This window comes from Grus americana, chromosome 9, assembly GCF_028858705.1.
Source record: "Grus americana isolate bGruAme1 chromosome 9, bGruAme1.mat, whole genome shotgun sequence".
In the NCBI taxonomy this organism is placed as follows: domain Eukaryota; kingdom Metazoa; phylum Chordata; class Aves; order Gruiformes; family Gruidae; genus Grus; species Grus americana.
The window spans coordinates 2,265,138-2,277,561 of NC_072860.1; the positions used below are offsets into that span (position 1 = coordinate 2,265,138).

General features: G+C 49.7%; 1 protein-coding gene across 2 annotated transcripts in view; it reads right to left on the reverse strand.

The window, feature by feature from the left end:
* Positions 1 to 865: 865 nt before the first annotated feature.
* Positions 866 to 12,424, reverse strand: part of VPS8 (VPS8 subunit of CORVET complex) — an 80,853-nt gene continuing 69,294 nt past the window's right edge. The window contains exons 44-46 of one of the 2 annotated variants that reach the window (XR_008578249.1): positions 6,150 to 6,253; positions 2,323 to 2,403; positions 1,578 to 1,612 (exon numbers count right to left, since the gene is read on the reverse strand). Coding sequence is in view for 1 of the 2 variants with exons in the window: in XM_054835036.1 (XP_054691011.1) it covers positions 1,463 to 1,612; positions 2,323 to 2,403 (231 nt within the window). In the remaining variant the exon portion in view is untranslated. Of the gene's footprint in view, positions 1,613 to 2,322; positions 2,404 to 6,149; positions 6,254 to 12,424 lie in introns of both variants that reach the window. The other variant, XM_054835036.1, reaches the window with a different exon arrangement.

The following is a 12,424-nucleotide window of genomic DNA, read 5'->3' on the forward strand; positions in this document are numbered from 1 at the left end:
CAAGCCCAGGCTGACGTCTGGCAGAATTCAGCTGGCTGGAGCCCCTTGACTTACCTCTGACCAGGTTCACGTGTGGCTGCAGGCTGGAAACTTCAGTCCGGGGCACCATTTTGTAGTTCTTAATGCTCATGGGGAGAAGGCGGGCACGCCAGGCCCCAGGGTGCACAGGGCTGGCACTGCTCCCCAGCCAGGTAGGCTCTGCACAACAGCCAGCGCTTCTGTGTTCCTTGGAGGCAGCAGTGCTGCCCCGTATCCCTGCCGCCCAGCATGAGCTCTGCCATCTGCTCCGCACGTCAGTTCTGCGTGCACGGAGAGCAGTGCGTACCTGGTGCTCTGTTCTGCCTGGGACCCTGAGGTACCCCCAAACACCCAAGTCCTAGTGACAAAATGAACAGTGGGGAGAGGAGAGATTAACGATCACCAGACCAATGACACGCATTGTCAGGAGTGTGTTTCACAAGCTGAGTACAGAAACACCACTGCTGTTGTGTAATAGTTGTGTGTGCAAAGTGATAAAGGTGCCACTGGGAAGGGACACTGCCCAGGTGGGTATTGCAAAACAGCGGGTGGGGCTTAGAAGCAACAAACATCTGACCATCAGCACCCACCACACCGTCCCTCTCCTCCTTGCAGCCCCCAAGGGCCTGCAGTGTCTTTTCACGCACACACACGCACCCCTGTCCCCCAACACAGGTACAACAAAAGGTGAGGGGGGAGGTTTGTGCTTCACCCCCCAGTGACAACATGCATCTTTCTCTACCAGAGTTCAGTGGCAATTGCACTAAGAAAACAGCAGCCAGCAGCACTGCCAGACCAGCAACTCTCTTACCCACTCCCCGTGTGCACAGCTCACGCAGCAGAGTTCAACCAAGGGCCTTTTTAATGGAAGTTTGTAGAACACACCGTGTGCAGGTTAGTTTGCTCACACATGTATCGTTTTCTGCATTCTTCAGCCTTTTCCAAGTTTGCCTGTTCTGTGCCCTCGGAGACAGCGAGGCCAGGCCTTGGCAAAATGATTGCTTTTACCAGTACTACAATTAAAATCTGGTACGGTAGCCACCATGAAATACAGCCCCTGGGCACAGGACAGGCCACCCTCTTCCAGTGGAGTGGAGCCAACTCTGTTATTTGGCAAAGTTACCGCCACTGCCATGAGCCTCCGGGTCAGCGCAGGTAGCCCAGGTCTTGCGCAGTGCTTCAGCATGCTTGGTTTTGCCCCCAGAGTTCACAGCTTTCAGCCCAGCTGCCTTGTGGCTGCCTCTCTTTAGTGAGAAAAGGCAGCAGAGTCAGGAGATCAGCCGCTGCTACAAATCCACCAGCGCCCAGCAAGCCAACATGGCACAGAGGGTTCTGGGATAGGTGGTGGCAGGGGCAGGGGAAAGTCCAGCGTTGTGATGGAAAGGCTTCCCAGCACCAAGAGCTGAAACCAACTGTGGCCTTGCTGCAGCTGGAGGCAGGAGCACTAGTCTTCAGCCAGCGGAGGGGGGGCCAGATGGAGCTGGAAGTTCTCATTCTGGAAGACACTGCTGGTGGCTGGGTCACCATGGGAAACACTGAGCAGCCCATGCTTTTCACTGCCATGGCCGCGAGACAGTTCTGTCAGGAGAGCTAGCTGCAAGACAAAACCCAGACAGATCACTGTCCGGTGGCCTGGGCAGACTGCCTAGAAACACTCATGCAAGGTGCAGAAAGACAAAGCACTCATGGGGGGGCTCACCTTCTTCCTGCAGCAATTAGACAAACCCTAACATGTAAAGAAAAGGGTATAGTGACCCTATTAGAGCTCAGTGCAGGACAACAGTCCTGAACCAAACAACTTTCAGGTGTCTAAGTTGTTTTAAAAGTTACATCACTGAAAATCCCAAAAAGAGGTGAAAGTGCCAACAACTGCAGCCAAAACAGGCAGGAGGCACAAGGAAAACACAAGGGACAGAGGGAGCTGCTCTTCTTGGGACAACAGGGGGGCAGGAGGAGGGAGCCTTCTGTGCGATCGCGGGAGCCACACAGTGGCTGGAGGGGGAGGTCATTTGTAAATTGAAAAAGAATTTGAGAAACCTCACACCACGGACACTTTTCATGCCCAGCCTCAAAGCCAGAGGCATTTCCATGGTTTCACTGCCAGTGATTCCCCAGCTCTGTCAGAGGCAGCATGGATGCCTTGTGATGTGAAACAGCCAGCTCTAGGCACAGTAAATTGCCAGCACTAAACAAAAACCCAAGAGAAAAGCCGAAACCCACACTGCCAGTGCTAATATCTGGCTTGGCAGCATGCAAAATACCCTTCACTGATCTAAAACCAAAAGGAAAACAGGTGGTACGTACTCTGGAGGTTCCTCGGTTGAGCCGGCAGAGTTGGTCAAAAGCTTGGATTTGCTGAGGGTCCAACAGAGACTCTGAGCTTGTCTGATAAAGAGAGAGAGAAGGTTACAGAAACAACACACAAGATGTCAAGTTCATATACACAGAAATTCATCCCTGCTCCAGGCCACTCCGCAGCTTGGTCTGCGGGCTTCTTTAGCCACCTATCCTCTGGCTTGAAGCCACTGTGTGCACCTTCGTTTCAGAAAAAAAGCCTATTGTTGCACAGAGGACACTGAGATACCCTTTCATCCACAAGGACTTATTATTGGGATCCATAGCTGATGGCAGACAGACTAACAGTACTAAGTTACCTTTGGGGGAAGGAAGCAAAAAAGAAAAAATAAAAGGAGAGGCAGAAAAAAAGAAAGAGATGGGAAAACTCCCCCGCAGCCAGCTGGGAAGAGAAGTAAAGGGTCTCTGCAGATGAGCAGCTTCTCCTGGGCTCTTCCCCAGGCAGCAGCAGCTCCCCCCAGTTCTTCCTCCTCATCTCCAGATAGTCTCCCCCATGTCCCAGCCTCCCTACTGAGTCCCGACACAGCACTGACTGCAGCGTGCTGTGACTGGGCACAGATTGCGCGTGGCTATTATGGGGGATGATTACTGTGCCAATGACTATTACCTACTAATGGTGTCTCTCCTAAGGTCCATTTTCCCCCCTAGTAGGATGCTGCAGACTAAAAGCTAGGAAATGAGGGGTGAAAAGGGTGGGGGGAGGCAAGGTGACACACATCAGTGGCAGCCACGTCCCCCAAGGAACCAGACACAGAGTGTCAGCGTTTGTGGGGTACGAGCAGTTGGGTGCAAAGGTAAGTGTCACCCCAGCAGCACCAGGGCAGTTACAGAGCTGCAGGTGAGGGCAAACAGAATTGCAATAGAGGGACCACAGCCTGCAACAAGAGCATTAACGCAAGGAGGGCTGCATATATACTCAAACCACTTTAAAAGGCATCATTTACATATCCCAGGGAGAGATGACAGAGCATCACAGATTCTTGTAGGTTTGTTCCATTTTATCACATCACAATGTTTCTATTTTGAATGTTTCTGCTCATATTCCAAAGCAAAAGCATCATCAAGAAACCACAACAGGAGCCAGGGAGAACAGCCTCCCTCATGAGCAGCAATCTGGCATCTGTTGTCTCTGGGGATCTATTTTTAAGGGAACATTCAATGTTCATTCTCAAATATTTTCCCCAAAATACATTTCCCAACGGCTATTAATCCCAAAATGCTACAGTCCTACCGGTGGGTACTGGCTGAAGTTGAATTCACTTTAAACTGTCTTTGGCAATAGATCAACCCCAACGTGAAGAAGTACACAGCTCCTTCAAGGAGTGTGATCATGGAATTAAGGCTGAACTCCTGGCTCCACAGCTCCTCCGGAGTCAGGACCATTCCTGGTCAGGCACAAGCATGCTCCTCTGTGGCACGCGCAGGCTCCTACCAGCAGCGAGGCCCTTCTCCCAGGGCAGGCGTTCTCCTTTGGGGTTGCAGCACATTCTCTGCAACACCCAGCTGGCTTTGTACTTCCCACGCTTTACGGCGTGTTTAAAGAGCACGTCCAAAAGCTCTGTGATTGTGACTCCCTGTCCTATTTGGGGAAGTAAGCGCATGCTACAGTGATATGGTGCTGTGTGGGGCACAGCATGCTCACCGTTGCTCCCAAGCTTCTCTGGAAGAGCTCACCATCAGCTCTTTACAAGAGCCAGCAAGACTCGGCAAACACCCTAGAAAGCACACTCCGATAATTATCCTGAGCCTGCCATATGCTGCCGTCCAGGTTTAAGGTACAGCTTGTGGCTGCTGCTGCCTGGGGGAGCTGCAGTCAGCATTGCAGCTCTGTCTCATGGCCCTGGAGAAGCACCCTACATCCCAGGCAGAGCTGAGGGCCTCTTGGACAAGGCTCCTTCTGAGCAGCCCTGACCTAAGTGGATGACGAGCTGCAGTCTGCAATGGGTAAGGTCTGGGGGCAGAGGGAACAACGTTTTGCAAGAGATCACGCCATCTTAGTCTTTGACTCGATTTTTAATCGCTGCCCAGGAAAAAGGGAAACCCTGCTGGCAACCATGCCATGAAAATCAACTAAAGTGAGCTGCCTTCAAAGAAAGTTACTGCAGACAAAACCCAGAGTACAAACACCACGTGGAGGCAGGTACACCACCTCAGAGCACCAGCCTTGGCTTCCCCAGGCGGCACAACGCTCCCTCCCACCGCCCTGTGCTGGCAGGGCCTTCTGCTCCACCCGAGAGCTGTGCTGTCCCCAGAGCTCAGGGAAACTCTGATCTGGGAATGCTTTTCCCAGACCTGTGGATTTATCTTCTCGTGTTCTCCCACAGCACCTTTACCTGCCCCTCTCTTCTGGCAGCTCCTCCATCACACGCTCCCCTTCCTACTCCACTCTGAGCAAAGCAGAGCCAGCGCAGAACCTGACCACCCACCCCTTCATCGTATGAACGTCCCAGAGATGGCAAGCCCAGGAGTGCTCTGGGGGAAGGTGCACTGAACCCACCGTGGGTTTCCTGAAGCCCAAATCATTCTGTTACTCTCCTGAAGCCACAAGCATCTTGCCTTTGAGACGTTCATCAGACAGTCTGAGAAGAGGGGAAAGTCCTGAGTGCAGATCACTTATACTGGAAGCATGTGCTCAAATTCACTTCTTCCCTCTCTGAGATATTCTCTATATTGTAATTAACTATTTGCTAATCACCAATCAAGGAGCCAAATGTCCATATTCCCTGCACACACAGCATAGTCTTTGAAGCAGAGAGCCTATGACAGTGAGGGTCACATATCCGTGGCTGGCAGGTTGCACAGGCGCTTCCAAGGTACACACAGGTCACTCTCACTTGGAAAAAACCAACAAAAACCAAGGAAAAACCGCCCTCCACAGTTGCTGTGGCCACAGGCATTCAAGGACAAGGAAAACGCGATATAATTGGCCTCCCCTCTTCTGCTATCTCTCTACCACGCGTATGTAACTATCAATCAGACTGTTCTCCAGGCTGATGAGCTGAAATATTGCAGGCAATTCTTTCTGTTGTCATGGGAACAACTGCTGTCAGGCCTTTTCCTTTTTTACCCGTGTCATTAAAGGCATGTTTTCATTCAAGAGCTACGGGGAGGCTCTCGGAGACCAGCATCAGCGCTTGGGCATTAGTGGAATCCACTCGACTCACTCACTCACCCCCAATGCAGCTCCTGCCTCCAGTGCTACCGCAGGGCCAGCCAGCTCCTTGTTGTCTAGATCAGTACGAGGCGGTTCGGCACCTCCAAGCCATTTCCAGCCAAATCCCTACGCCCCTAAGGAAAGGCCTCAGACTAGATGCAGACCCCAAGAGACACGATTTATCCCCTTGAGGATGCGGGCCAGCCAGGAGCAGAAAGGTTCCTTTTTTGTTTTACAGCTCTCATAGATCCCACCACTATAATGCTAATCTCCATTGCACATTTTGCTTGCGCATATTCCACCCCCCTCTGCTAGTCACCACACAGCCCTCCTAAGCCTGCAATTATCTTTAATTTAACAGCTACAAAATCCATCATCAGCTAGTGCCTAAGCAAAGCAGATCATACAGCAGCTGTAAGCAGAGGCACCGTTAATAGTCACGCCAAGAGATCCATCTAACTGCTGCCTCTTAGAGCCACACCTTCCACAAAAGAGATTGCTACATCACTTAGAGCATCACGGCACCACATTACCCCAGGGGGCTGCTCCGTAACACGGGGCAGATGCAACCAGAAGTCCTGGGGAAGGTTTTGGGACTCCTAGGAACAAAAGCAACACCCACCTCCCTCATTTACAGAGCCGAATCCACAGGCAACGGACACCAAGTCCACCTTCTGCTGTTCCTCCCTTGTGGCTGGACGCTTACTTCACCGTGGCTCAAGTAGCCTTACAAAAAAATACCCAAAGTCAGGTTTTTTTAATGAGAGCCGAGCCAATTAATGTAAAACTAAGGAGGACATCATAATCTCTTCCCCAGGGTAAGGCCCTGCTGTTCTCATGGTACTCCCAGGAGCATGGAACAATCAACCAGAAGAGAGCAAGGCAGGCAGCCGCTCTCACCCAAAGTCACCAGAATGACACCAACATTACAAAATTGTTAACGAACTTCAGAAAACCTCAGGACATCCCTTGTAGAACAAAAGAGTGCTGCTGCAGACCTCTGCAGAGCTACTGCAGAGTAATGCACCACTGCTACGGGACAGACGCAGACCGGCCGATCAGTGCGGAGGTGGAAGAGAGTCTCGCAAGTCACTCCGGGCAGTGCGGCAAGCGGGCAAAACCTTTGCTACGAGGAAGTCCCAGAGCCACTGTAGCTGTGCTACGGCAGCAGAACATGCTGCTTCAAGACCAGCCTCCACAGCGTTTCACCACTTACCTCTGCTAGCGCGCACAGGAGTGAAACCCCTGGCAGCAGCCCAGCCCCTGCCTGCTCCTGTTTGGACGCAGCAGCAGCCGGTACCACCGGGGCTGGCGGAGCCAGGCAAACCAGGACCTGCTGTCTGCGAGTAAACAGACGCCCTGACTCACCAAAGCCCATCGCAGAGCAGCCTTCCCTCAGCACTGCTACAGCAGAAGCAATCTGTCACATAGGTCTGCGCTACGGCTCTGATCTCTTCAGGAGCAGAATGGGAAAGGCAGATGTCTCTTATTTCCAGCTGAACTTAGCTGAACTTAAGGAGCAAACCTCCCACTCAAGGCGAGGGAGAGGACAGGCTTATTTGTGCTCTAATAGACTCACTGCTGCTGCAACGTGAGCTACTGCAGTGACTAGGAGGGAAGAGGAAGGAGAACTGTTTGTATTAAATATCTAGAAACACATTGGCATACCTCCATTCTCCCTCTGCTAGCTGGCCTGTTCAGCAGCTCGTGCTTACGCCAGGCACCACTGGAATATTCCCTTGGACTTCCGCTGATGCCTTCAGCCAAAGCAGCAATAACGCTGTTCAGGATTAATTAGATAAACACAAACCCCACATATCCTCACTGGACACTATGGCCCAGCAGATGAGATATTTATTTATAACGTAGCAGGCTTCGAGGGAAGCATGGCAGCGCATGGATTAAACGTTACATAAAGATGATGCACAACAGGCCTGTGCTCAGGCTGATCTCAGTTCAGTGCCTGAACCCAAGAGGACAGAAGCGTCACGCATGAAGGCAAATACTTAATTCATTTTCTAAACATGAGCTAAGAGGCTGTTAGGCAGCATCCCACAAGAGCCAACCACAGGAGACTCAAGAGGTGCATTATTCTCTCAGTGGCAGAGTTTGGGGAGCGAAAGGGAAGGTAAAGACCTGTAGAAGTAGTCCTACTTGGTGTGAGAAGGATTAGTGACCCCTCCTGCCAGAGGCTTATTGGTAATGTGACCCCAAACCTTTCAGAAGGCCCAAGCGGACGCCTCTATCTGTCCCCTTCGTAGCTCCTGACACCCGTGCAGCAATCTAGTATTGCCTTAAGAGGGAAGTTTATAATGTGCTTAAGAACAGCTCTGGTCCTGGGAGCTCCGCTGCAGCTGCCCAAGCCTGCCTCTGCCCAACTCTCATATAAACCAACAAAACACCCTGGTTTTATTGTGCAACAGGAGGGTAAAAGGAACGGGGAGGGAAGCAGGACGTGGAAACTGCAGCTTTCCATTTAAGGGACTTAAAAGAGACAGATGCTCATCTGCCACCTGCATTTCTGAAAGCTGCCCTCCAGAACAGCCAGTGACACCCTTGGCTACAGCAACCACCGCTGAACCAGCCATAATTTCCTCTCCTACCCTCCCATCCGGGGACGACAAAGTGAAGCAAAACCTCAGCTTCTATTTATTCTGCTCCCCTCCTTCAGAAGAGCATCAGAAGAAAGGACGGTCATTGCACCCTTCTTAACCCTTTGGCCTTTTGGTTATTTCTCAGCTTGGAATGAGTACAAACCATGGAGGGGAGCAGCAATCGTCCCCTCCAGCAGCAAGCAGAGTACCAGAGCAGAGGTTATTGGCAGTGCTGGCGGGGCTGGAAAAGCAGCCTCTCCTAGCAGATGGAAAGTCACACACTTTCTTTCCTGCCTGTGCTCCAAGGCAGATCTGCAAAGACAGACTGAAAGCTTGCAATTTCACAACGAAGAAGTATGTAACGAGTCAGCCAGTTCCTTGGAGGACAGCTATGTGACTGTCAAGCACGGTGCTAAACTACACATAATTACTGGCACCGGGGACTGATGCAGTTCGTGGGAATATCAACAGGTTGCAACAGCCCAGCATCTGTCACCATATTTAAATGAGTCTGTGCTACAGATCCTCCTAGATATTAAATGTTTTATTAAAAGGGAGGAAATTTTCATTAAACTGCAACAATATTTTCTTTGAAATTGAGATGTAAAGTGAAGCAAAGATTACCCACTGAAATTTTGCCATCTTTTCTCTTCGCCAGGACACAGCGCTTCCCCAGGTGACGCCAGGAGCACAGGGCAGCCAGTCTTACTGGTCTTCGCTTTAGGCAGTTTGAAAGTCAGCTGTGTCTGCTTTGCGCTAGCCTCTCAGGGTCCTAGGGCGCGAGGCTTTGGATCGTAGGCAGTAAAAGGAAACTTCTGCCAGGCTACAGATTGCTATATATGAAGGCCAAGGGAAACAATTGCAATTCAGCCCAATTTTCTCAAGAACAACACCCCAACAAAGTAACCCTTGAGAAGTCCGAGAGAATAGTCAATTTTGATTTAAAAGCTGCTAAAGGATAATTATGTTTTTGAAATAAGTCTTTTTAAATTTGTATTTTATTTTCTGTTTTAGCTTTGGTGCCAGTCCTCCTCTAGCTGCTAGTCAAGGATGCTTGCACTGAGTTTTCTTCTAGCTAAATCATTTTTGTTTCAAATATATTACAAGAAATTTTAAAACACAGATGTTCTGCTGATAAGAAGCCAACAGTACAAAAGCGTCTCTAGTTCCTTCCTCACATGGATTTCCTACATATTGTTGAAGTTGTTAAGGAATCTACCACCAAAACCAACTCCAAAGCTAAAGGCCTGGGCATTTTCTCAGTTAATACCTATGTGGGAATATTCTCTATGGAGGAGAACGCACAATCTTGTAACTGTATAAAATGCTAATTATCTGCTTGGTGTCATTTGGGGGGAAAAAAAATCACGCCTGGATATTTTCAAAGTTATAAAGCCCTTGGAAATTTTTTATATTGCTGGGAGTCAAGCTAATAACTGATGGTCACCATTACACTGCAAACAGTAAACTGGCTCTGTCTCCTGATTGACAGAGGTCATGTAACATTCATCTAGCTCTAAAATAAGTATTGGTAAAAAAAAAAACGTCCTAACCCTTCATTCTCACCCAATAGAAAGCACACAGACACGCTGCAGAGGGACATTTAACACCTCAGTTAAGTGATGCCATATGGTATCAACACCTCACAGGTGGAAGTTGGTCAAGAAGCTCCAAGCAGGATGGAAGGCCACGTTGCAGAGAGGGACGCTGGTGGCAGGCTGCAGAACAGAGCTCAGAGGTAGAGTCTGACAAACTGGATTAACTACGGATCACGTTCATTGTCCATCCTGGCACAACTTGACAGGATTAAACTCCTGAATAAAACATATTTGCCATCTGGACAGCTCTGACAATGGTGCCCTTAGAACTCAGGCGCATTCTCAAACACGGAATAACCAGAGCATGTCAGCTTAGGGGTTCATGGCGTTTCCTGCAGAGCTTATGGCCCGAGAGCCAAGACTGTGTTCCTCTCCCCAGTCCCTAGTATGTAGGCTGGCAGAATAAATGGAAAACACAAACTAGCTCACTGTAACAAGGCAAATTATATTTGGAGATCAATGACTAAGATATCAGGGCTATTTCACTTACATATTTAGGCAGAAGCCCAGCTACTGTGCTTTCACCTAATATGCCTCAGTTAACTTCAAACACCACAACGCAAAAAAGCATTGCAAGTTTTAAATCGGATTAAAATCTGCCACAAACACACAGGCTTTCATTTCTTTTAACACTCATTTATGGTATGATATAAGGTAAGGAGGACAGGAAAGATGATCAGTTTAGACACAGAAGATTACCCTTGGGAAGACAGCAAGGTTTAGGGGATAACACAGAAAACACAAACTTTTGGAAGCAAAACCAGAGGAAAAGCCCCTTTGCCCTTCTCTTGCTATTGCCCTTCTCTGGGGCAGAACGTTTCCAGCCCTCATCACGGCAAGGCTCCATTTAAATAAGTGCTATCACCAGATTCAATAGCGGTTCAGCGCTGGCTTGTGGCATCTCTCCACCTCGCCCAGTTTCAAGGCAATTGCTACAGAAGTCATGCACGCAAAGCAGGGACAGAGAAAACACTGTCTGTTGGGCTGTCGTTTCACATATAAATCTCAACAACATTGCAAAATTCAGGCTGACAGTCTTTGTTTCAGCAGAGCAGAATTGGTACTATGAAATGCACTCCAGATGCTCAGTGGCATTTTTCAGTATGAATCTATTCCTAATTCAAGGCTTGCTAAGAAAATAAATACCTAAACTGAAGATTTCACTATGGGGGGAAAAAACCCACCCAAACAACAAACCCCATGTTAGATTTTGCCAAGAGACAGACTAAGCTTTCAGAGTCTCCAAAGTGGTTGCAAAGAAATACCCTCCCCACAGATCTATCTGCAAAATGTCCCTGAAGCTTTGGAGCTGGCTCTCCGGGGTCTAGGGAAGGCAGGGCTGGAAGCACAACTGTGTTAGCGTAACCTCCCTCTGGGGTTTCCTGTTCCTTGTTTGCACAAACACCAGCTGTGGAAGCAAGAGAAGCTTGACCTCTGGGTCTGCCCAGCGTCAGCGGAGTTGAGAGGGAACGTGGAGAACCCTTTCACCAGAGAACTGCAGCACCAAAAGGCTGAACCAACCTTGTGACAAACAGAAATAAACCCGCTCCATGCCTGGGGTGGCACCAGAGACCACTGACCACTGCTATCTTGGACCCAGGCTGAGAAGGACCCTTGGGATCACAAAAACGTGGCTCAGGGTGCGTAAAGCCCTGTGAGTCTCCCCTTTCCTTCAGTCCGCACCTCCTCTCTCCGGCACCAGGCTACTGTAGAAAACGCATCTGTCAAACAGACCTCTGTTCTGCACAGACCAGTGTCACGTCAAAACAAGCGTGGGGAGCTTAGCTGTTTTCATGCTTAATTCTCTGCTTAAACGTACTTGACGCTGTGCGAGACCAAACCCTGCCAAACTGGCATGCGCCAGCCTGCCTCCAGCGAGCGCTTCCATGCTCCAGGCAACCCTCCTCACCCTTCTGGTTTTGGCTCGTGCGGAGCCAGGCAATACACACATCCATCTCCTCGACTGCATTCCCAGCACTTCCCCAGAAGAAAAAGTCTGTTCTGTAACTCAGACTACTGCCTGGCCAGATGAATCATTAGCTCACAGGGTTAATTACACCACTGAGCAGCGATTGTTAAGCAAACAAACTTCCTGGAGAAGCTAGGGATTTTAGAGTCTTTTGCCAAGTCTAAATATATTCAGCTTTTTAAAGATCTGACTGCGCAACAGTTTAATCACATGCGAGCACAACAGTTAAATATTATAATTTAAATATATGAGGAACATGGCAAACTTGGAGAGGATCTGGGACATCAGGAGGATGGGGGGGGCTTGGAGTAGCGCTTGGGCTCCGAAGAGCCAGAGCCAAGCTCTGCTTCCTGCTCTGTGCGCAGCCAGCCCAGCAATGGGCTTCTCTGCCAAGAGCACATGACAGCAGGGAAGCATCCAGCACTCTCAGATGGTCTGGCATGGACATTTTCTAGCCTGCGCTAGATGATCTGTACTGTAACCCCCTTTCTTCCCCAGGCAGTCTCTCCACGGCTCCCTTTAAGCTCAGAGTTCCAACCAGACCCTCACTTCTGCAGACGGATCAGTTAAATCAAGGGACGCATCTTCTCCTCCCTGCCTGATCATTCCTATGTCATCTGGGGTGTTTTCTGCTTCATTCTGCTACAGGGTACGTCCAGACGGGTGTTGAAGGGGAGACACAGGGGTTCATCAACTGGCCAGCTCACGAGAAGCCCAGTGATAACCAAGTTACGAG